Source organism: Fusarium subglutinans, assembly GCF_013396075.1.
Source record: "Fusarium subglutinans strain NRRL 66333 chromosome Unknown NRRL66333_c0000016, whole genome shotgun sequence".
NCBI classification, from domain to species: domain Eukaryota; kingdom Fungi; phylum Ascomycota; class Sordariomycetes; order Hypocreales; family Nectriaceae; genus Fusarium; species Fusarium subglutinans.
Genome location: NW_023502079.1, coordinates 140709 through 164905, shown reverse-complemented (window position 1 = coordinate 164905; position 24197 = coordinate 140709). Strand labels below are relative to the sequence as shown.

The 24197-nt window shown below is 49.4% G+C and overlaps 10 protein-coding genes across 10 annotated transcripts; 6 read left to right on the top strand and 4 right to left on the bottom strand.

The window, feature by feature from the left end:
* Positions 1–1296: 1296 nt before the first annotated feature.
* On the top strand, positions 1297–2185 carry FSUBG_1870 (uncharacterized protein; the record flags this gene model as incomplete). The annotated part of the gene is made up of 4 exons (XM_036679582.1): positions 1297–1558; positions 1609–1860; positions 1951–2058; positions 2109–2185. The coding sequence occupies 4 exons, from the start codon at positions 1297–1299 to the stop codon at positions 2183–2185; spliced, it is 699 nt and encodes a 232-aa protein (XP_036542513.1).
* A 2022-nt stretch (positions 2186–4207) lies between these two features.
* On the top strand, positions 4208–4811 carry FSUBG_1869 (uncharacterized protein; the record flags this gene model as incomplete). Its single annotated transcript, XM_036679580.1, has 2 exons — positions 4208–4385; positions 4459–4811. The coding sequence occupies 2 exons, from the start codon at positions 4208–4210 to the stop codon at positions 4809–4811; spliced, it is 531 nt and encodes a 176-aa protein (XP_036542512.1).
* Positions 4812–5004: 193 nt separating this feature from the next.
* Positions 5005–6168, top strand: FSUBG_1868 (uncharacterized protein; the record flags this gene model as incomplete). The annotated part of the gene is made up of 2 exons (XM_036679579.1): positions 5005–5233; positions 5690–6168. The coding sequence occupies 2 exons, from the start codon at positions 5005–5007 to the stop codon at positions 6166–6168; spliced, it is 708 nt and encodes a 235-aa protein (XP_036542511.1).
* A 1960-nt stretch (positions 6169–8128) lies between these two features.
* Positions 8129–10095, bottom strand: FSUBG_1867 (permease; the record flags this gene model as incomplete). Its single annotated transcript, XM_036679578.1, has 6 exons — positions 8129–8840; positions 8892–9077; positions 9130–9294; positions 9342–9535; positions 9581–9628; positions 9865–10095. 6 exons carry the CDS (start codon positions 10093–10095, stop codon positions 8129–8131), a joined length of 1536 nt encoding a protein of 511 aa, XP_036542510.1.
* Positions 10096–11471: 1376 nt separating this feature from the next.
* Positions 11472–12707, top strand: FSUBG_1866 (family Taurine catabolism dioxygenase; the record flags this gene model as incomplete). Its single annotated transcript, XM_036679577.1, has 3 exons — positions 11472–11630; positions 11679–12411; positions 12460–12707. 3 exons carry the CDS (start codon positions 11472–11474, stop codon positions 12705–12707), a joined length of 1140 nt encoding a protein of 379 aa, XP_036542509.1.
* Positions 12708–12943: 236 nt separating this feature from the next.
* FSUBG_1865 (uncharacterized protein) lies at positions 12944–15405 on the bottom strand (the record flags this gene model as incomplete). The annotated part of the gene is made up of 3 exons (XM_036679576.1): positions 12944–14080; positions 14130–14951; positions 15388–15405. 3 exons carry the CDS (start codon positions 15403–15405, stop codon positions 12944–12946), a joined length of 1977 nt encoding a protein of 658 aa, XP_036542508.1.
* A 320-nt stretch (positions 15406–15725) lies between these two features.
* On the top strand, positions 15726–16568 carry FSUBG_1864 (uncharacterized protein; the record flags this gene model as incomplete). Its single annotated transcript, XM_036679575.1, has 1 exon — positions 15726–16568. The coding sequence occupies one exon, from the start codon at positions 15726–15728 to the stop codon at positions 16566–16568; it is 843 nt and encodes a 280-aa protein (XP_036542507.1).
* A 548-nt stretch (positions 16569–17116) lies between these two features.
* Positions 17117–20450, bottom strand: FSUBG_1863 (atp-dependent rna helicase dob1; the record flags this gene model as incomplete). Its single annotated transcript, XM_036679574.1, has 2 exons — positions 17117–17297; positions 17347–20450. The coding sequence occupies 2 exons, from the start codon at positions 20448–20450 to the stop codon at positions 17117–17119; spliced, it is 3285 nt and encodes a 1094-aa protein (XP_036542506.1).
* Positions 20451–21272: 822 nt separating this feature from the next.
* FSUBG_1862 (elongator complex 1) lies at positions 21273–21558 on the top strand (the record flags this gene model as incomplete). Its single annotated transcript, XM_036679573.1, has 2 exons — positions 21273–21477; positions 21533–21558. 2 exons carry the CDS (start codon positions 21273–21275, stop codon positions 21556–21558), a joined length of 231 nt encoding a protein of 76 aa, XP_036542505.1.
* Positions 21559–21841: 283 nt separating this feature from the next.
* Positions 21842–24190, bottom strand: FSUBG_1861 (uncharacterized protein; the record flags this gene model as incomplete). The annotated part of the gene is made up of 4 exons (XM_036679572.1): positions 21842–23399; positions 23446–23651; positions 24091–24130; positions 24180–24190. The coding sequence occupies 4 exons, from the start codon at positions 24188–24190 to the stop codon at positions 21842–21844; spliced, it is 1815 nt and encodes a 604-aa protein (XP_036542504.1).
* Between the last annotated feature and the right edge of the window lie 7 nt (positions 24191–24197).

Below are 24197 nucleotides of genomic sequence, written 5' to 3'. Positions count from 1 at the left end.
CGATTGAATGAATTCTTGTCGTAGAGGCCAATTTAACTTCCCACAACCGTGAGGCTGAGGTGAATCTGACCAACAATGCTCCCTGCAGAAAGCCACAATCGCTGCTGTAATATTTTGGCTGCACTTTTTAAAGAAAAAAGATGGCGCTTGGTAGTTAAGCTTGTGCAGTAATTGTTAGCTACTAAGACGTGATGGGAATGAGGGGGTTGGGCACAACGTTACGCTGGTCTTGGTGGTTTAGCTATACGAAGTGGATCGCTTCTATCCCGTATTGCCGAAGCTTCCTTTTTTTTTTTTTAATTGACGACATCGAACCCCATGATAAGCAATTGGGACGGGTAGATCATATCGTATAGCAAGGGTTTAGATCAATTTGAGACATTTCCGCCCAACAACTACATCATTGATCCCAAAATGGCCAACCGAAGATTGATCTCATGCACGTCTGACAGACTGACACGAAATATAAACTTTCTTGTGCTATTTACAGTATGTCTTGGAAGGAATCTCCGTCTCTAGACTCTTTATCCAACGTGCATTAGCTCCGCTCACTAACACGCCTTGATCATCGTGCTAGTTGCCCAGGTCGTGGCTTTTTTTCCTAGATAGGTAAATCCTGCTGATTTTGAGCTGACCGTAAGCTTCGTTCTAGAGCTCCACGAGGCTTACACGAGAAGTAGCTTTCTTGGGTATCTCTGCAGCCAGCCACGCTGGTACATCAATCGAGCTAACGAGGCATCATGATTGCTAAGCTAGGGTAGGACTCAATGATGCAACGCTCCTTGGAAACTGCGCGATCGTTACCGTGAGAGGGAAGACATGAGGGCTCAGCCTTGGCATTGTCCAATGGAGAGCCTCGTCCGGATGGTGATCCCCTCCACTCGCAAGCATGAGTTAGCTGTGATAATGATACGAGATTTTGCTTTTCGAGCTTAGACTTCACGGGCGTTAGTCTGGGCTCTGAGCAGGCTGATGAGTTGTCTAATGCCGTAGGATCCGACGCCATCGTCGAGCTTCGCTTGGCGGAGCGAGTCTGGATCTGGAGAGGTAGACTTTCGGAGCCATGAGCTTCCAGTGTGCTTCTCCAAGCTAAGCTGTAATCAAGATGATCATGAGATACTTTTCTGTACATCCAAGAGGCGTCCATCCTTATCCATAAAGTCGGAGCTCCCATCCTGAGCTGAAGTGTTTCCTCACCACCCTTCTCACCCACCTCTTCAGCCTTAACTACCCAGCACCCACCCTCTTCTCTGCATCTTCACTCTACCATCTTTCTATCCTTCTTCAGACATCAAAATGAAGCTCACCGCTGTTACACTCCTCACTCTCGCTGCCGGTGCCATTGCGGCCCCGGTTGCTGCCCCTGAAGCTGAAGCTGAAGCAGCACCCGGATATGCTACCTACGGCGACTATAAGGGCGCAGGTGAAAACCTGAAGTCTTATCCTAGCTACGGAAGCTATGGTGCAAAGCCAAAGCCTAAGCCTGCTCCTGCTCCTGCTCCTGCTCCAGCTCCTGCTCCTGCTCCTGCTCCTGCTCCTAAGAAGTATACCGATTATGGTGAGAAGTTCCTTGAGCAAGCTGCAGTTCACATGCTGACACTCTGACAGGAAGCTACGACTACAAGAAATACGGCTCTTATGGCTCTTACAAGCGTGAAGAGGTTGAAAAGCGTGAGGCTGCTCCCGAAGCTGCCCCTGAAGCTGCACCTGAAGCCGAAGCTGCTCCTGGATATGCCACTTATGGCGATTATAAGGGAGCTGGCGAGAACCTGAAGTCTTATCCTAGCTACGGAAGCTACGGCGCAAAGCCTAAGCCTAAGCCCGAGCCTGCTCCGGCTCCTAAGAAGTATACCAACTATGGTTCGTTGTGCCCCTTCACCCCTAACCTCTCACCCCTAACCTCTCACCCAAACGTTCACTTGTGAGACGACGATCCTAACAGTCCTCCAGGAAGCTACGACTACAAGAAATACGGCTCTTATGGCTCCTACAAGCGTGAGCCTGAGGCTGAGCCTTCCAAGAAGCCTGCTCCTGCTCCTAAGAAATACACCAGCTACGGTTCGTTAACCTCCTTTACTCCCGAGACTGTGACTCTGACCGTCCTCTAGGAAGCTACAACTATAAGAAGTACTCATCTTACGGATCTTACAAGCGTGCAAAGGAGTTTATCAACTCTCTCTTCTAAGCTCAAAACTGAAATCGGCATGGTGACGAAAGGGGTGTTGGAACTGGGACAGTACAGGATGGCACAACGCACTTAACTGTTCTTATGAACGACTTACGAATCTCAACGAGAGAAATGTTTAATGTTTTATGTTTGGAATGAGTTTGGATTCCATGTGATGGAGTGTTTTGGTATTCAAAGTGGTGCAAGTTCACGGTTAGATTTATTCTTAGACTCTCTTTAATACTATTAGATAATTGCTCCAAGATAAAGCTTCCTCGAGATAAACCTCTTACGTTTAATTGAAAAGATCTGGAGAGCTTTCTTTAGTGTGGTTGGCGGGTTGGGTTTGGTATTGCCTTGCAGTGGCAGCTCATCTGTCATTTTATATGCAGCAATTCACTCTCAACCAGCCAAGTCGGACCCAATTTCACTCTTCGCAATCCTTTCTCCACGATTCATTCAACTCCTTCAACCTCTGCAATCCCTTGCAAGGGAGGAGACACACCACAGAGCTCACCGAGCCTTACTCCTGACACTCTCCGATCGGCCCTTCGTGCAGTATCAGTAGTTATGAAGTCCGTCGATACGACAGGTGGGGAGCTGGATCTCTATCAGGCCTTCCAAGAACCGGCGCGCGTGTCAAGACGGCTATAACCCAACTGGAGGCTCATCCAATGCCTATTTACGCTATCATATTCTCATTCTCGCGCTGCTATGCTGTTATCAGCTCTCACACCATTCCGCTTGCGCCGTTACGATCTCTCCATGTCACGATATTACTCTGTTACCGTCTCTCCATTGCGCTCTCGCCTCCTACAATCTCGAAGTCGAGGTATTACCGTCTCTCCGTCACGCTCTCCCCAGGTCACAGTTTCCTACGCAATCCCGAAGTCAAGATATTACCGCCTCTCCATCGCGATCTTGAAGTCAAGATATAACCTATCCACGCAAGGATTTGGAGTACCGACGTCTCTTTTCAGAGCCACTTACAAAGCCAGGCGGAACAATCTCATATGAGGGCTATCTCCGCGCCCGACAACGCTATGGCCGTGAACTTTCCTAGTTCACCATCTCAGGATATTCCTTCATTCACAGCTAGTAAGCCTCAGGGATCAAGAAAATGCAAGACTTTAGAAGAGGATGCTAACATAAACTTAGTGAATACTTCCCTAAACTTAGGCTAACTTGTCTAAATCTTTTCATTCCTTAGGGTCAAGGTCCAAAGTTTTCTTGCAGGGTGCAGGAAGTGCGCCATCAACTGTAGGAATATCTCCTCATCCTCTTCAAACCTCACTCCCCTCTTCAACCTCAAAACCATCTCGTCAAAAGTCTCACTACGCTCTCCCACGAGCATCCTTCCCATTGAGGTTACAATCTTTCTCTATTGCATTATATGCTCTTCTCAATACGATCCCTCCGCTATCACGATCTCTTCCCGTCCGTTGAAGTCACGATCTCTTTCCGCCGCCTCACGACCTCATGTTACGATCTTTCTCTGTTGCATTCCGATCTCTTTCTGTTAGAATCTTTCTCCGCCCATTACATTTTTCCCCGCTGCACCACGATCTTATTCAGACCTTGCTCAGTCGCGCCACTCTATGTCAACTATCAATTTTTCCCCATGCTCCCACAGCGAGCATCTGAGTAAAAATATCGAATACCGACGGTTATTCTCTGAGCCCCTTACAAAACCAGGTGGCACCCTCCCATATGAGGGACACCTTCGTGCAATCCAGCTCTACGGTCGAGAAGACCTGCTCGTCAATAGCCACAAAGTCCACCGATACGACGGGTGGGCGCAGAGAAACACAGAGCTTCATAAGTCATACCAAAACCAAGCCCGGCAAGACGGGTATAATCCTACAGGAGGATCTTCAAACGCATTTACCGGCGGCTATTACCCAACCCCCCCGCTAGGCGGGCAATCTTTGCAACTCAACCAAGCGAATACTGATCCTAACATTATTTTCCCCCACACACCTCAGCGTCAAGCGACGTCAACTGAAAACCAAACCTCGCCATGAAGTAATCTCAGAAGAGATGGCACCTTCACGACGTGCCCCACGCAACTCAAGTGGCCAGTTGGCTCCTGCTGAGGGCGTATTCGCAGACTACGAGGGAAATATAGAGGCAAAGGCAGGGCAAAGTTCCCGGAATGCCATTGGCGCGGCCGAAAATGCGCTTGTCTTGGCTGAGGTTGTCAAGAATCTTCTTGACAGTCACCCCGGAGTTGCGCCAGAAAGCAAACTCCATCCTGACAACGATGGGTGGAACTAAAGGACTGACTACAGGCCTAGACATGATCGTAGGCGAGCAATCCCCGGAACTCGCGCCTAGCTCAATCGACTCCGTTCTTCGAGCTGCCCACGTTGGCCGCAGCGGAAGTGGCAGCGGAAGTGCCAGAGGCGCACCCAGATTCGATGACACGCCGATTCCTATCGACCTAACCGCCGGGTCACCGTCTGCCCAGAAGCGAAAGGCTCCTCAGGTCATCGATCTAGACTCGGATGAAGATCTAGTTCAATTTGAGGAACCTGAGGGTCAGACACAAGATGGCATTCCAACAACTTCACGACCTTTCCCTGCGGGGCCATTCATCGTTTCTGACTCAATTCCATGCGGTAATGGTCGCAAGGACATCTAATATCTTGTCGTTGTTGCTGATGAGGCGATGGTAAAGCGAAGGGTAGCCGATCATGACTCGGATGAAGACCTCCTGGAGGGCACTAAATGCACCGACTACAACACCTCGCCCTTCTGGTCATTCCGCGTCTATCATCACATCCATGGGGGATATCAAAGGACTAACTGCCAGCCTAACATAATCGTAGCAGAGCATGCTGGTGAATCGGAGTCCCCCCAGCTTGGGTCTGCGATTCGCGCGGCCTATAGCTCTGGTGGAAGTGCTCGAAACTCCCGGTTTAACGACAAGCCAGATTCCGATTGACCTTACCCAATCTCCATCTACCCGAAAGAGACAGGAGACTGAAACCGAACCCAACTCTGATGACGAAATCCTTACCATGTTCGATAAAGACACTGGTCCCGGCTCGGGAGGAAACCAAGGTTACCGCCAGACCTTGGCCGGCCACACCCTTCATCGTTGATCACTACTGGAAATAGCCGTAAGGCTATTATTTCACTGGTTGTTGCTGATGAAACCATGGTTTTCTTAGAAGACAGAGCTGCCCAGACATTCTGTGCCCTCCTTCTTTCCCCCCGAAAGAAAATAAGCCCATCGCTGCCCCTTTCTGCCGTTGCCCGCTTGGCGGGCGTCCACAAGTCCTTTGTCATGTCTATCGACATGCCGCGTTGCATTCCTAACCCCGACTCAACTGCAATTGCATCATAGGTCAGTTCCATTGCTGACATCGGCCTCCTTGGCAACGAGGCAGATACGCGACAATTTGCCAAAGAGACAGTATCTACTATGAGAGGCCATGGCTGGCAGCCTACTTCTGGCCTAACTATTCAGTACCAGCGGCCGATTAAACCTGCAGAGTCCTTTGCACCAGTCGCCAGATGTTTGGGCATCTTCTCTTCATCCTTCGGAGGAAAGTGTCAAAGCCTCTGCCCGCATAGTGGGCATTGGCAAATCCCTTGTTCTCTCGATCGACATGCCGCTCCTGATTCCCTATCCTGACTCGACTGCTATGGCATCATACGTGACCTCTATCAGCGGTATGTTGATCTTCAGTAACACGAATGACGCCCGTGTGCTCGCAAGAGACACGGCGAACTTCATGAAGTCACAGGACTGGGAGGACTCTGCTGGACTTGCCATCCAGTATGAGCGAGTCCTGGCGCCCCCTGAGGGATTCCTACCGGTTCGCGTCGTGGCGGACAAGCTGACTGACCTAGGTCAGCCGTTGAAGCCAGCCGTGATCTTCGAAGGACGCAAATGGCCCCAGGTCATTGCCGCGGATGCACTCCGCCAGCTTGGCTGGGACGCTTTTGATCAGATTGGCCAGACCCCCGACAATGACGAACATGCTGCTTAACTTTTCCGGGTATAATGCCTTTCTGCATGTTGCTCAGCAGGAGGAGACTTAACTACCTTAGGTACCTTGGGTATGGAGGCTGATCACTCCAGTTCCCTGCAATGTTATCCCAATCCAGAACGGCCCTCTGCTGAACTAGCTATTCTGCACCAGCGGCCTATTACAGTTGCAGAGTCCTTCGCACCTATCCAAGTCATCCCCGACAAGCTGACCCATTTGGGTCAGCCTTGGAAGCCACTTACTGTGATGAATGGGCAGCAATGGGCACAGATTATTTCTGCCGAGGAGGCTCGCACTCTTAGCTGGGAGGATTATGATACAATTGGCCAGGCCCCTCAGGTTTCCGAAGGATGAGTAGAATGAGCCTTGACTACAGGCTTAGTACTAAGGTAGATCCCTAAAGAGAACAGACTTTCCCAGTCATATTATAATGTTTCCATAAAGTGACCTGTTTATTCAAGACCTCTATTGCTCTGTAGTGTTATTTTGACTTATTCCTTGTGCCTTATCAATTGATCCAGGAGATGTTACCTCCTTCCTTTGCTTGGTCTTTCCCTGGGAAACCGCCTGCCACTCTTTCCCAGACTTGCTGCCATGGATATCTCTTTGCCTGTCTGTTGTTTTCTTTCTTTTCCCCTCCATCATCCGCCATCATCTGCATTGTCAAGATGGCAAACAAGATGAATAGAGGGGCATGGTTCAATCCAATTATTATCGACGACGACCAAGGTAATGAATGACCCCTGATATCAGCAACCTCAAGCCTATATCGCTAACAATTTAGATATCATAAAACTCGAAGACATTCCCCTGCCAAACGCTGTTCCCATCACACAGAGCACTCCCATCACGTAGGGCATTCCCATTACCAATGGCTCTACCGTTACCTACCCCCCCCCGTGCGCTTTGGGACAATGCGCACCAGAAACCAGCTTTCCCGCTTACTTCAGGAAGCATACAATCATTCGCCTACAGAATGCCACAAAAAGGTAGACCGAGCATATGCCCAGTTCCTACATAAATTCAGTACTACACAAGAGTCATTCCTGACTCGAATGCAACCAGTTTTTAACAATGCGAATTGTTTCTCTGGGGTTTCCCAGGTGTTCCCGTCAGCAAACCTCACACAACTGATGCAGATGATGCTGCACGCAGACAAGAGAAATACCTGGGCTTTATTTTTCGATGTATAACATCAACTTCTCGATCTTTCGGGATGCTGCGCCTCGTGCGCAGCGTAAAGGGTTTTACATATTAGTCAATCTGACCCGGAACGACCTGCAAGGCCTCCTTACATGTGTAACACAGGTCTCCCACTGTTGCAGTTGGCGACGATGTATCAACCCAGATCATATCGCCCCTGAGTCACACGCTATCAATCTTTCCCGAGCAGCTTGATTCAAGCAAGCCGCGGGGCACTTCGGTGCTAATCTCACAGTGAAGGAGTTTTGCGATATTCATGAACCGCCATACCTACTCCAACAAAGATCACTCACTAATGAGGGGGCTGTGGTTCGAGATCCAAGTTAGCCTAAGTTTAGGCATAACTTATGATCATAGTGTACTAAGATTTATAATGTTTCCTAAGCTTAGGCATAGTTTATCCTAAGTTTAGGACCAGGCAGGCTAAGATTTAGAAGAGAAGAGAATAGAAAATGGGGATTCAGTGATTGATCACGTTGGGAAATTGACAATTTTATCATGCTTGTTATCAGCAGTACCGAGGATGTTCAGGAAATTTGTCCCCGAGTAAACATATCAAATAGATTGCAAGCATGCAGAACCACTTACAGCCTCAACACGGCAACACGGCTTGACCAGTATAACTGTGCTAATGACAAAACAACAGCGGCACCATAATGGTGCACTCCAGTAGATGTAATCAGTCTATTGAGTTCCATTCCAATGAGAGACAGCTCTTCCTGGGATCTACCGCATGACAACATAAATATTGCCTTTTCTAGTGAGCAAATCTAAAGTCCAAACGCTGCTGACCCTCATCAGTCGTGTTCAGAATGTAATCCTGCTGCTGCTCCTTCGTCAGAGCATTCCATCTAGCATCGCGGACCTTGTTCCTCCAGATATAAAACGCCTTGACGATATAAAACAAGACGATATTGGCAGACGTGATACCAAGAATGACTCTGTTACCGCGGCGGTACAGGGGCTGATCGTCTTCGCGGAAGATGTTAGACGCAGCAATGTTACCAGTCTGAACGAACATATTGTACAGAGCGGCGCTGATAGCTCTTGTGCGTACACTGTTACTGTTCTTGGCGTTCCATCCAACGAGAATAGCATGGCAGTACGGGTAACTCAGAAGACCTGTGATGAGAGCGTATCGAACCCAGGGGGAGATATCGCCAGGAAGAACGACGAGGGCGAGAACCCATGGGAAGATCCAGATGTTGGAGAGGGAAGACAACATGCCTCGTTCTTGGACACGCTCGGAGAGCCAGGTGATGATGAGTAGGTTGACAGCGTAGAGGAACTGAGATGGAATAGCGAGAAGATTGGCTTCGAAGACGGAGAAGCCGATTTGGCGCAGAATGAAAGAGAGATAGGTGTTGAAGGGCGCGGGAGGGATGTAAACCATGAGACCGATGATGTACAGCGGCCACTGCTCCCAGTCCTTGACGGCTTTCCAGAGCTTGGGAAGATTGACAGCTTCTCTGCGAATGATGTTAGCCAGTGAGCATAGCCGGTGATTTGGGGTAGTGTACCTGTTGTTCATATCACCCTTGCTAGGATCATCACGAAGAAGTCGGTTCACCATGATGTACTCTTCACGTTCATTGAACCAGCCATCCTTGCCACGGAACCAACTCTTTGTTTGGCAGGGACCGGGAGGCATGAGGACCCAAGAGAAGAGACCGATGATGAAAGTGCCAATAGCTTCAAGGAGGAATCTAAGAGTCATGTAAGCTTAGGGTTGCAAAGTTGGCAAGTCTTGGTACTTACAGCCATCGCCAGCCGCCCCAACCGAGGACGCCTCGCATCTGGAGAATACCAGCGGCAAGAAGTGACCCCAAAATGTTGCTGGTACTCAGGGCAGTCCAGAAGAAAGCCAATCTGATGGGAAGTTCATTGGACTTGTAGAAGTAAGTAAGCCAAAGAACAATATCACTATCTCTGTCAGTAACTGTTCTCATTTCATGGTGTAGGCAACATACGGAATGAATCCACCCATCAGAAGACCCAGAAGAGCCTTGATAGCGAAGTAAGCGCCCCTACTATGCAGCGCAGCCTGAGATCCCGCAACAAGTGACCAACTGCAGATGAGGAAAGGGATCCATCTATCAGCACCGAGTTTCTTGCTAATCAAGCCACTGGGGAGTTCAGCTGAGAGGAAGGACACAAGGAAGATCTAAATGGTCAGTCGAAGTGCGGAGCTGAGCAGGGGTAGACTTACAGTTTGGCCGTAGTTGAAATCGTTAGTGTTCATGCCTACTTCGGGCAACTAGAAGACACTATTAGTCAAGTTTTCACGCCAGATGCATCGGAGAATTAACTTGCCATGTTGTCGGAAATAGCACGGTTGATATTCCGTCGGTGGAAGTCTAGGGAAAGGAACATGACCCATGCCCAGAGACAGATGCGGAAGTCAATCTAGATACGAGCACGTAGGTTAGTCAACTGACCTCAGAAGGTAATACAATGGCTTTGATGTAAGTCTCTTGCGGAAGAGCAAAGTACCTTTCTCACAAGCTTCTTCTCCTCTTGAGCAGTCCAAGTGAAACTTGGATCAAACCGATGTCGATTCTCATACTGTGCATTCTCATATACTTTTCTCCAACGATCCGCGACCTCTGGATCCGAGAAAGGGTGCTCAAGCGAGGAATTGGCAGTCTCATCACCACTGTCAAAACGACGATCCTCAGAGTCAGTCTTGCCAATGACACCTTTGGAGTCTCCAACAGCAGCCATTTTGGATCGTAGTGGAAGACACTAGTAACAGTTGAGAGAACTAGTAGCAACTGAGAGCAAGTATGTCCTCGGAGAAAGAGAGTAAGAGGGATGGCCGCGGAGATGTCGAAATGATATGATGTTCGATGGTGCAGGGCTGGACTTATAAAGGCTGGCAGTTCCCCTACCAAGTCTAATTCGTTTAAACATTGATCCAAAATTTTAAAGTATTTGCCCCCCGTGCCGCTTGGGATGCTTCTGAGAAGATACGGGGGTTATCAATGTCGCGATGGACTACGAAAATCACCTCAGGGCTCGGCGAACGTGCATTTTCTGGGTATGACCAGCCGATTCAGGGTCAATCGACGCCTCCAGGGCATCCAGGCCAAACTAAGACGCTGGGATTCTGGGCCAACATGGACAATCGATCAAGCTACAACAGCTCCCGTTAAACCTGGAGATTCGATTTAGACCATTAGCCACAAACAAAGAACCAATAAACAACGCTCGATAAGTCAATACATTTAAGCTTACAATTAGTACGAAAGATGGGGTACTTTGGAACTAGCCTTGGTCGAGTTCGGAGATTTGTCCTATCTCATGAGAATAGAGGCATGACGTGCTCGCGATAGGGACCAATCGCTGGGAGAACCGACCGAGACGCGGTAAAACGAGAATGTTTAGACGTTGTTCTGGAGAAATCTTCGGACTTGGCATGTTTCGGTAGTTGGAAGTGTTACGGGGCATTTGTACGATAGTTGAAGTCGAGTTGCTGGGGTAGACTATTATATAGTCATTTCCCGACGATAGATATATCATAGACAACTGCAACTCTCAAATTTTGAGCCACATATAATCGCGACACCTTCAAGAATCATTCCCTAGGCATTTCGGACTTCTACAGAATTATTGCCGATACCCGAGACATCGATACGCCGTCTTGATAACACCAAGTGATAGCCATATTGCGTGACCCATCCCCAGGAATTGCGCCAACTCACCACCACCCTCGAGGCCTCAACTACGAGATCCGACATTGCGCAATACCATGCTGTAACGCCGTGATAAATACTCACAGATCGCCAAGTTACTCTACATGTCAATGTTACACTCTCCGTCCCTCTCGGCCGTTGCGTGATTTGATTCGCGTCTCGTTGAGCAACGCAATAGAGGCGATGCTTGCGCGATGATGACAATGGTTGACAATTACTGCTCGTCATGGCGAGTTCTGTATTGCGGATTCATACTTCCCCGCGTTGGGAATGTGATGGGAATGGGATTTGTCAGATGAGGAGTGAGTGGTATATAAAGGCTGTAGAGTTCCAGGTGAACTACACGTTTGACGTACGTTAATCCCGTACCAAGACTTATACAATATTTGATAGCAACTCTTCAAGATGGCTCCCTCAGCTGTTGAGACTCAGGCTCCTACAGCCGAAGCCCAGAAAGTAAAGCTCTACCCCGGCCACGTCGAGGGCGTTTACAAGGAATTATCTCCCGTCGCCTACCGTCGTGAAGCCGAAGAGAAAGGCATCGACGGCCACGCTGCCGCAAAGGTATATCGCACCCTCTTACATACAATCGCTATACTAACAACATCTCAGTACCCAAACTATCTCCCAACATGGAACAAAGACCAAGTCTACCCTCCCCTCGAACCCTTCGAGCACTACGAACACGGCAAAGACGCAGACCCAACATTCCCCAACCTCCTCAAACCCACCACCAAGATCTCTCACCTCACCCCCACAATCGGCACTGAGATCGAAGGCGTCCAACTGAGCAGTCTCTCCGACGCCGGCAAAGACGAACTCGCTCGCTACGTCGCCGAGCGCAAAGTCGTCGCCTTCCGCAACCAAGACTTCGCCGACCTCCCCATCTCCGAAGCCCTCAAGTTCGGCGGTTACTTTGGCCGTCATCATATTCACCCTACTTCGGGCTCTCCAGAGGGCCATCCGGAGATCCATCTCGTACATAGGAGCGCGGGTGATAAGTCGTTCGAGGAGTTCTTCAAGACGCGTGTTAGCTCTGTGGCGTGGCATTCGGATGTCTCGTATGAGCAGCAGCCGCCTGGAACGACGTTTCTCTATATCCTCGATAGCCCTGATACTGGCGGTGATACTCTCTTTGCGAATACTGTTGAGGCGTATAATAGGTTGTCGCCAACATTTCAGAAGTTGCTGCATGGACTCAAGGCGACGCATTCTGGAATCGAGCAGGTTAATGCCAGTGTGAAGAAGGGGAGTATCAAGAGACGTGAACCGGTTGTTAATGAGCACCCTATTGTGCGAACACACCCTGTCACAGGGGAGAAGTCACTCTATGTCAACCCTCAATGTAAGTTTCCTCACGCAAGATTGGAAAAAACCATCTAACGCTCAAAAGTCACACGAAGCATTGTCGGCCTCAAGAAGGAAGAGTCTGATGCGATTCTCAACTTCTTGTATGAACACATCGCATGGGGTGCTGACTTCCACGCTCGGGTGAGATGGCAGGAAAAGACTGTTGTTGTCTGGGATAACAGATCCGTTCAGCATACTGCTATTGTTGACTGGCAATCTGGTCAGCGACGACATCTTGCTCGCATCACACCACAGGCTGAGAGGCCTTATGAGACCCCTTTTGAGGGGTAGTTCAGGGACAGAATAAGTGTTGAGAATACAACTCATAAATGCATATCCAACCAAGCTTCGTTATTGTGCCACACAAGCAAATTTGGGTGTCAATACTGTCATTATATCTCGACATGCCTCATCTGGTATCTTATTCCAACCAGCCACCATGTTCATAAAATACTTCGTTTCTCATCCAACGCCGCACATGATATTCCCAAGCAACAGAAACCGCCCCCTCTATCTATACATAAAACTCAATTCATAGTACTCCAAACCTGATGCCCAAGCATTGTCGTCAATAGCCCAACTCCGTACATACCAGCGCCTTCGTTCTCCTGGAAAACCTCCAGTGCAAGCCAGCAGACCGCTGCCAGCTCGACTACATTCAGCGCAGAGCTGATATATGTCGCTGTGGTAGGGAGTCTTGTTTGTCGGCTTGTTTCGCCCGTTTCTCGCAACGCAATGATCCCGACTGCTGATAATAATGCGAGCTGGACTTCTCGTCCGAAAGGCATGGAAACGGCTGCAGTTAGACCCCATAAAACGAGCATCACAGCCAGAGCGGTGAACTCAACACCAAGGTTGTCCAATTGAGGTGTACCAGTAGACATACGAGTTTCTGAGCCCCTTCTGTTTGTGGAGCCTCCTGAATATTCATCATGGTGGCTTTGCTCCTTTCCCAAAGTAAAGCTCTGACTCAAGAGGTCAGCCAACCCGTTAGCCTCATCATTACTGCGCTCGGGCGCGAAGAAACTGGGCGGCTTGAATGAAACTTCACGTTCGTCATCTTCGTTCTCGTCCCTCTTCTTAGCCGCGCCTCGGAAGAAAATACTCTCCTGCTGTGCCGGCTTGGTTCTGATAATTGGCGCATTGGGAGGGTTTCGTATACGCTGGGATGGGTTCGTCGGCGCAGGAGGGACCTTGTACCAAAACGGGCTTGTTTCGGCGCTCACGGGTGCCTCCCCGAACGACTTTCGGGGTCCATTAGAGGAGGGCGTATTTTGGAAAGCTCGATAAGGCGACTGAGATTGAGTCTGAGATTCAGTCGGTGTCCAGTCCATCTCGTCCGAATATCCAAGGTCCTGTGTCTTTCGAGGCGTGATGTTGAGGCCATTGAACTGGGTACGAGTGCTTCCTGGGGCCCTATAGGAGTTGCCAGGGGGCAGTGGTTGTGGTGAAAATGTCCTAATAGGTGACGGATTGAACCGATCTGGCCGAGGTGTTGCTGTAGGGGAGTCTAAGGCTTCATTTAACAGTTCTGAGAAGGTCTTTGGTTCCTCTCTATTCTGCCGAGTGATCCTAGGTTGCTTCGGTGGCGAAAACGTTGTGTTTGAGGTACCAAAAAGGGGTGTGGTATCGACTTTGATAGACCGTTTGGCGGCAGAATATATCTGAATATGTTAGTACAGTTCTGGAGGTGAAATTTCTCAGACAACTTACCATGACCATAACAACTGACATAACCAAGTGTGCGCTAAGCTGAGCGTTCCGCGATCGAGCCTGTCCTCCGTCCATCTCCAACACCCGGCGGAATAGGATGCGGAAGAAGACGATCAGCCCCTGAAAAGCATACCATTGTGTAAAGCCCAGAAGATGTCTTGTGAAGCCTCTGCTGACTTGCACGAACTGAGGATTCCACCATGCCGACAATATGCTCGCAACAACTGCGCTGTTGATGAGAGAATCCGCTGGAGGAAGAAGTGCTACAGCCAAGCCCAGGCCCTTCACAGCCAGCGTCGACCAGCTCCTATCGTCCGGATCGTACATTCCCACATCTTGATGCTCCAACGCAAGAGTGACTGCCCTGAGATGCCACAGTATCTGCATCACCAATCCTCCCCACCAGAGCCCCTTGCCTAGGCTATCAATCCAGTCCAGAGCGCCCTTTTTTTCAGGCGAAATCTTCCTTCCTCTGCTCTTCTCCATCATCCGTCGAAGATGATCCGTCTTGGCCGTATATCCCGCCCTTCGAATCTGGCCATCAACCCTCTCAGCGCATTCGTCACAAACTTGGGGATATCGTTCCTCCAACCCCTTTCGGAATCTGTAGTAGTTTCGCTCGAGCTCGGGGTAATCAGGGTGGTTCGTATCGTCGGGTAGATACTGCGCCAGAGATGACGTAAATAATCGCTGATTCTTCAGACATGTTGCGCAAAAGATGCTATCTTTCGGGGATGACGGAGGTGAATGTCGAGGAACAGCGTATTGAGTTGCGGGAGCTTCACGTTCGGTGGCTACTGGAGGATCCGTAATCTCTCCATTCTAGTCTTTATTAGTAACTGCGTCACAACATCAAAAGAAGGTCCATACTTCATCGAGGTAGTTTGTCGCATCGCATGATAGGCATAGAAACTGGCGTGTGATGCCGTCATATTTTGTATTGGACCTCTTCCCGCAATAAAAGCAGGTTAAATATCTGGTCCCTCGCAGGCGCGGCATGCTTCCAGTACCATCGCCCTATCGACGAAGTTAAGGAAATAGAAATTGTGGTGATGTATAAAAACGTTCCAATGAGCGTGTTATTGATCGCCTTAAAAAACAAAATCAAGGATGATGACGGTTGTTTGGGGAGGTTTCTGCCGGGCGGTCGGGAGATTTTTAGAGGCTCAGGAACCCTTGCAGCGGGGCCGCAGTTAGATACCCCTGTCCTGAGGTGCAACAACCTAAGAGCTGCTGGCTGTTCTGCGAGACCCAATACCTTCAATGGGGGTTTCATAATGAGAATCGAGGAAATAGGGCGGTTCTACTGCTCTAGTAATATTCTATCTCTATCTGTCAAGGTCTTAAACATGAGGCTGTAAGGACAAGAAAGACCCAAGCTTCAGTTACCTCTGCCTCAGCCCTGCAAAGCATCCTTCTAGAAGGCCCGGTAAGTGGAGGTCACGTCACCAATACCTTACCCAGCTTCACTTGACTTCAGCTTTATTTGTTACATGTTACACACATTGCAGCATCTCACAACTTCACTTCCATACTCAGTCCGTCTTTCAGACCATCTCATCATCTCATCACTAACTCCAAAACAATGCCATCATCATGACCTCTCAAGCCTCATCGTCTCACCCTCTCCCTCCTCCCCTCCATCTCACAATCCGCTTCACAACATCCCAACCAGATCTTGAACTCGACATCCCCTCACCCCAAACAACAACCGTCTTCGCCCTCAAACACCTCCTCCGCACAAGACTATCATCCAAAAGTCGACTACGCCTCATTCACCAAGGTCATCTGCTCCCCGATACTTCAGCGCTAAGCTCAGTCCTCAAACCAATTCCTGCGCCGCCGCGCACCAATGATGATCCGAAAGGCAAGGGGAAGGCCGTTGAGGGTGCAAATGTGTCGCGGGTCTATGTTAATTGCTCCATTGGTGATGAATTGACGAGCGAGGAGTTGAAGAAGGAAGAGGAGGAGGCGCTTAAGCCACCGAAGGAAGCGACTGGTGATGGTTCGAAACCAACGACTTCAACGAGGCCCCGACCACGGGGGTTCGATCGATTGCTGCAGTCTGGCTTTTCGCATTCAGAAGTCGCAACCTTACGAACACAGTTTACGTCAATCCATACGGCGCGCTTCACACCAGACGCTATGCCATCACCTGACACCCTGCGCAACATGGAAGACGCATGGATCGACAACAACGCCGAAGGAATTCCATCTGGTTCCAATCCACTCGAGGACGATAACACCGGCATGGCTTCTGTGCTCGATATACTAATCAAGGCCATGATGGTCGGGTTCTTCTTCCCACTGGGAAGTCTAGCATGGCTCATGCGCCAAGAGGGTATCTGGAGTAAGAGATGGCAGATATTCGTTGGCTTCGGCGTTGTCTTTAGTCTTTTTATTGGTTTCATCATGGAGCTGTCAGGAGACCGGCCCTAGTAGAGCCTTGAAACGATCCGGATGGTGCTCAGTGCTTCAACGGCGGTAGCATTTTTGGCTTGGGGGTATGGAGGGTTCAGGCGTTGACTTAAGGCGTTGTCATGCCAAAGCATGGGTTACAGCGGATGGGTGGCGTTATGGCTTTGCACGCATTCTATATACCGCTATTATAGGCAGTAGAAACAGACAGAATACACAACAGCGATTCAAATCCATGCATCTTGTTAATTCAGTCCTGAATCTTTATCGGCTCTAAACAACTGGTGTGAATTCTGGTAGGTTCTGAGATTACCTACAAGCTCAACCGAAGCTTAAGTATGAACAAAAGAAAGCAATGCAATTTCTCGAGAGGTCCATGTCGTATTCTTCGTAGCCTCCAATACAGCTCTATTAATTTAGTTATCACTGTGACCAAGGTTCACATAGGTTTATTCCTAATCCCTCGAGCTCAAGGTATACTACAACTCTTTTTTCCACCCCAACACGCCAGACTCCCAAGCCGGTGAAAGATATAGAAAAAAAACACATTACATGATATTTCCCCCGTTTTATAGATACAAGCTCTGCGCGGCCACAATATCTCTGCGGATCTTGGATAAACTATCCTCAAACTTCTTCGTTAGATCGTCGTTACCCATGACCTTGGCGGCCTGGCCCATCTGTCGAAGCAGCTCTTCCAGACGTCGGAAGAGACGGATCAGAGAGCCTTCGTAGACCTTGGTCATTTTGCTGGGGTGTGTCAGTAACTGTGCTATAGCGGGATGAAAGTACGACATACCAAATCTCAATGAAAGGACGTCCGTGGGCCCATGCGTAGACCGTCTCCATCAGCTGCCACTTGAGCTTCTGGATGTATTCTTCCTCGTTGACCTCAAGCTTGCATTCCTGGCTGACCTTGGCAATGATGCGAGCCTTGGCTTGAATCTCACGATAAGGTTTGCTCAACTCTTCCTTGAGCTGGGTTGTTTCAATCTTCTCATCAAAGATAAAACAGCTCATGACGGCAGCACACATCTCAGGAGTAAGCTCGTTGAAGAATCTGTCAAAGAGCAATTCGGAGAGAAGAAGCTCATGACCTTCGGTGGATGAAATCTCACAGGCGACGCGAGCCTTTAGCTGGACAACTTCGGAATCGTTAATAAAGCCGAGACGTCGCAGCACACGCTTGCGAGACTTGAGTTCGTCCATCTGAGCGATGCTGTACGCCTTGGCGATGGCCTTCTTGGTCTCCTTGACCTTCTCGGTGAGCTTGACCTTGGCATGGTACTGGTCCCACAGAGCAGGAAGAAGGGGCGAGAGGTGAAGAGGGTTGGCCAAAAGTCGGGACTCGAGGACCTCGATCTTGCGAAGAAGCTTCTTGAACGAATCATCGGTGATTTCCATGTTCTCGATGGGGTCCAAAACAGGCAGGCCATCAGGGAAGCGGCGCTTGACCTCCATCAACGACTTTGTGAGCGTCTCCCTTTCTGACTCGGACTGGAGGCCTTCCTTGGGTAAGAAAAGTCGAATTTGACTGATGGCCTTGATGCAAGTTAGAAGACAAGGGACAACCGCAAACTTGACGTCGTCGTTGTCGTCGTCGCCAAAAGGTTTGAGGCCAACGGGCATAGGGGTATCTTCGACAGGCTGAGTAGGGTAGAAATCCGCGCTGGATCGGGAGATGGGAAGAAGCACGTCAATGACATAGGATTCCTGAGGGGCATATTCGGGTTCACCCATCTTTGGCGCGCGGCGAGGAGTTTGGTTGACGATAACTCCCCAGCCAAAGTCTGTTCCGGTTCCAGCAATAGTCTCGTTCTCGTCCTTGGGGTTGTAAATCTGCACCAAGCGACCTGGCTGCAGGTAAGAAATACTGTAATTGGGGTGCTGAATAACGGTGCGCATGTCCTTAGTGTAAGCGCTGAGCTGCTGTCGAATCTGGTAGTAGTCCTTGACCGTGGACTCGTCGGCGATAGTGGTGTTGTCGCGCTCCTGTTGTAACGACATCAACTCTTTCTCCAAAGAGGGGACGCTAGCCGCGTTCTGGAATTGATGGAAGCATCGCTCCAGCATGAATTCGGGTGAAATAGCTTCGATACGAAGAAGGTTGAGAATCATGTTGTAACCGAGGTAAAACGCAGAGTTGAGTCGATCTTGGTGGCCGGTGACAATCTCCTTGGCGGTGTCGGGCTCGAGCTTGTCGTCAATCATCATGATGACAATACCACGAGCATCAAGACCACGACGACCAGCACGTCCAGCCATCTGAATATACTCGGAGGAAGTGAGAGGGCGTCTCTTGACACCATCCCACTTGGTAACTTGGGTGAAGACAACAGTCTTGGCAGGCATGTTGAGACCAATGGAGAAGGTCTCAGTCGCGAAAAGAACCTTGATCAAAGACTCCTGGAAGAGAATCTCGATGGTCTCCTTGAGGATGGGCAGCAGACCAGAGTGATGGACACCGATACCTCGCTCCAAAAGAGGCAACAAGTTGATAATCTGAGGAAGTTCTCGGTCACCCTCTGACAAACTATCAATAGCGCTGTTGAAAACCTTGCGAACCATGGCCTTCTCGGAATCGTCGTTGAAGCTGAGTGATGAAATGTTCATGGCCAGGTTCTCACACTCTCGCTTGCTAAAGTTGAAAACAATAACGGGGTTGAACTTCCTCTTGATGGTCATTCGAATAATCTTGGAGATATCCGAGCCACTGTCAGCGCCACCCTTGTTGGTCTTTTTGTTCTTGCCCTTTCCTTTCTGGCGAGCCATGGGGTCATTGGGGTCAGCGCCCTTCTTTTCCTCAACCTCTTGCATGACTTTGTTGAAATTCTGCTCGTTGAAGTTGCTCTTCTCATCAACGATGAGACGGGCGCCAGTGCCGCCGCAGGGGAAGAAGTAGTTCTGTAGGGGAGTAGGTCGGAAATCGGTATACACAACGTGACAAGCTTGATGATGGATCTTGGCAATCCATTCGGCGAACTGGAAAGCATTGGGGATAGTGGCAGAGAGGAAGACGTATCGGACCTTGTCCGGAAGCATGATGATGGTCTCCTCCCAAACGACACCTCTTATCTTGTCTCTCATGTAATGAATCTCATCAAACACAACCCAGGCGACTTCTCGCATAATCTCAGAACCGCGATACAACATAGATCGCAAAATCTCAGTCGTCATGACAAGACAACTTGCCGTAGGGTTGATAGTAACATCACCAGTCATGAGACCAACATCTCCAAAGATGGCCTCGAAATCTCGGTACTTTTGGTTACTTAAGGCCTTGATGGGACTTGTGTAGATGACTCTCTGGTTGCGCTTCAAACACTGCGCGACAGCATACTCAGCTACAACAGTCTTTCCGGCAGAAGTGTGCGCGGAAACAAGAACACTCTCGTCTCTCTCAATAGATGCCACGGAAAGACTCTGGAAAGGATCGAGCTTGAAGTTCCATGTCCGCGCGGGTTGCTCGGGGGCCTTGTGCTCGGAAAGGGGGACGTATTCGTAGTCTAGGTCCGGAGGCAGGGCAACCTGATGCTGAATGTTGTGTGACAAGACAAGCGATGAATCCTGCTCTGTGAAAGTAGCTGCGCCAGCAACTTCTCTCGACTCGGCCGTCTGGAAATTATCTGCCATGACAGGACCAACACCGTCCTCCTTCTTCCTTCGCTTGGAATCCTGCTGACTGGCGCTCTCCGAAGACTCCTCATCGTCAGAAGAATCTCCTCCGTCTTTTGAAGACTCGGTCTTGGCGTCCATGTCAACGTCCTCAGTTTTCACAGCATCACCATTTATCGCGTTTGCCTTTCTCTTTTTGGTGTCACCCTTGCGATTCGGCACGTTCTCATCTTCGCTCGCGCTCGGGGCGTCCACCTTGCCCTCGAACACATCAAACATCTCATCCATGCTGGGCGGTGTTTTACCGCGATCGGCTTCCGATCGCTAGCTGCAGTAAAAAAGTGATCGAGATCGAGTGGCTGATTCGAGTCGCGTTCTGGTCCTTCGAGGGAAAATTTGGTATGTGAGAATTGAGAATTGTTGCCTTTTCGTGTACGCAAGGCAGGCAGAAAAGCTCTTCGAAAAAAATAGGTGTGAGCTTGTCGTCCTGTACAACACGAGCGAGGAATCGATCGATCGTCCCAATTCGTGGTACACGGGCCTAGGCGATTAAAAAAAGTTGGTTGATGGGAAGTGGGTTGCTTGCGGCAGAAAAAAAATCCCCCCCTGGACAAGCTGAGGGCGGTGAATGTCTACAGCGACCGGGAATAGGTAAGGTACCTAGTAGGTTAAGCCGACAGAAACTAAGCTAAATCCGTTTGTTCAAGTATTAAATATGGACAGTTTATCAAGATATTATATCATCTGAGTGGTCATTATAAATTATCTTAAAGGCGTACTTACAGTTAAGAATACTTTTTACCTGCCCAGTCCGGTGCGGTTAGAGCCGACGTCACTCTCCAAACGTACGATCCAATCACAGCCGATTGGAGATTCCATGTCAGCAAAGTACAAAGTATCTCGACACGTGACCTACTAGCGTTTTGCTCTCCAAACCTCAGACCACCATCTCTGACCTCGGATGCTATCATCACTGACACATCCCCAAGCTTCCATCTCGCACTCTCCACTCCTCAACGCCAAGGTACGTCGACCTTCGAGCCATTGACCAGCTCATAATTCCTCTCCCAACCATCACGAGCCGAATTGACCCTTTACTCGCTCCCGCAGATGCTCTCCCGCGCCGCCGCCCGTACCACGACCTCTCTGGTCACCAAGCGAGGTTTCCAGACCACCCGCGCCCGCATGTCCTCGCCCTACCACTACCCTGAGGGCGCCTACAGCAACATCCCCTTCAACCCCCGAAGCAAGTGGTTCGGCCTTGGATACTGGACCTTCATGGCCACCGGCTTCTTCGCTCCCTTCGGCATTGCTGGTGCGTGGTTTCCGTCCCGATGTTCTCCGACTCACGATGCTAACGAGCTGCGCAGTCTACCAGACCTACAAGCCCCAGTAAATTACTCGCCTGCGGATTGGATTTGCTGTTTGGTGGAAAGACTGGGAAGCCTCGAGGTGGAATGTGGTGTAAATATCCGAAATAGACATCAGTCATTCTCGACTCTTGATTCGAAATTTCATTTGTTCGGCCATCAAAGATATCGAACCATGTGTGAACTTACGATTGTATTAACCGCCAGCTATACAATTCTCAGCCAACTGGATCCTTATATACAGAACTCTAGAGCCCCAGGGTATTATTCTAAGTTAAAGTACATGGTAGTACAAAATCTACTGTTACATCATAATCTCGTTCCATCTTTTTTATATCTTCGATACGACGGGCCTTCCCATTGTCCCGTCGACGACTTCATATCTGCGCCGTCAAGAACGGTCTGAAGTATGGACTCGATGAACGGCTGTCGGTCCAGCGGAATGTCCCAGCGCTTCTCCATCTCATCATACACTTCGATAACAGTCTCATTGGAGCTGCACTTCTTCGCAGCTCGCAAGGCCCAAATGACCAACCATCTGTCAATGGTAAACCCTCTTATGCTTTCATCTCGTGCTTGGTACATTGCCTTCAACACTCCTTCTAGTCGCTGCTCACTCCACTCAGAGCCAGTAAAGCCACCATGGGAGTAGAATCCTTTGAATAAAGACAAGAAGATCGTCGCGTGAATGGGAATCCTGAGGAACTTCATCTCATCAAGAAATTGTGCCACCTTGGCCAAGTCTCCAACTTTGACCGAGTAGTGCTCGACGAAAAGTTTGTATGTGTGAAGGTTTGGCGAGAGTTGCATTTGCTTCTGTAACGGCTGTTGAAGCTCGGGATGCTTCTTACCAATTCTCGTAAACATCATCAACACCTTGGTAATGACCCGACCCATCCCGTAGTCTCTATCCGGGATATTGGGCGCCATTTCGTGACCGGACTTCATCCTCTCATATGTCAACTCAGCCGCTGACTCCTCGCCACATCGCAACAGGCCAGATATCACACAATTAAGCACAACGGTATCAATCATTTCACTGGCCTCAACCATGTCTTTGTAGGCAGCCCGGATCCCATTTGAGTCCATCTTGAGTCCGAAATAGTGTATCAGACTGACATGGTGGTATCGGTTGTACTGATAACCTCGGCTTTCCATCTCGTTGTAAATCATGTCCGCAAGAGCAAAATTTCCGGCTTTTGAGGCAGCATCGAAAAGAATGTTGAACGTAACTTCGTTTCCTTTGACATTGGGTGATCGCTCCATCTCTTGCCACAACCGCAGAGCAGTATCCATCTCGGTCGTCGTTACGCGAGCTGTATACTTTGTTGCAAAAGCCAAGGCATAGTTCCAATGCGTCCGTCGCAGCGTCAATCCTGCGGTTTTGACATCAGCGATCAGCGCAAAGTAACGCAACATCGACTCTGAGTTTCGCTTTGGGGGTAAGCCCATAATCTTCAATAGCCTGTTCCGCCATGGCCATGTGAGATACAACATCCTTGGTTCGGGAAGCTGAAGGTACAGGTCGTATATAGGATCGAGGGTTGCTCGGTATGGGTGACGGAGCTTGTACGATATGGCCTGGCATAATTTTGCGATCACTTTTTTCGTCCCGTCATCGGCCTTGAAGGTTTCATCCGCCGTTGGATATTCAGTATCTCTTTTGTTTTCCGAAACTTGCACTTTCTGGCCGTCCGCATGAGCATAGCCCCTTCGGTATGGATCCCGATAGTACTCCAAGTGCTCCTCAACAGTTCCCGCATCTTCCTGTGGCACGAGAGCCATAAGGTGTCGAGGGTCGTGACCATATTGAGTATGGAATCTTTGGCTTATCGGAGGTATCGGTGCGGCGGCAGCAGAAGCGGTGCTATAATTGTTCAGAATATGTCGGGAGCGACGGCAAGGCAAGGCACGTCGAGCCTCGGTAGCGGGCGAAAAGGTCGAGAGAAGCCATAACGAGCTCTTGGAACAAGAGGACGGGGATCTCGAGCTCAATCTTCTCCTCTGTGTCTCTTTTCCAGCCTCTCTCACAGTGCAGAGACTCCTCCTTGTGGTAGTAACCCCAAAACTGGCCGACGGTCGGTTCGAAAGCACCGCACAGAGGGAGCCGTCTAATCGACTAGAGACTTTCATGAGCTCCTCCTCATGATGCTGCGACTTCTGATTCGTAGCCGGAGCGATTTTTTGCCTCGAGCTGTAGATTTAACAGGGAAATGGCGCTGAGAAAGAAATCGGATCGGCAATCTCTCTCAGGAAGAGCTAATGCCAGCGGAAGTTGAGACGGGAGGCTTGTTCTTGTAAGTGGGACCTTTTTCGAGATGGTTTTTTGCTGCACTGTCATTCGCGCTGAGCTATGGGAGGTACCCAGATGAGGGGTGAAAATAAAAACCGCGCTGCATCATAAAATGTAAGAGATAAGGCGAAGAAAGGTATGGGACTTCTGGGGTGTGCAAAATAAACAATCAATCCCAAATAGGACCACATGGTTTCTTACTATAGATTAGCGCAAATAATATTAAATATTCTGTCTAGAAAGGAATATTTGAGTATTAACTTACAATTCCATCCTGATAGTGTCCGACCTTTATTGTCAACATCCTACCCCGGCGTTAAGATTTACCGATGCATCTCCAAAATTTCCACTCACCACCACGACATTGCGGCT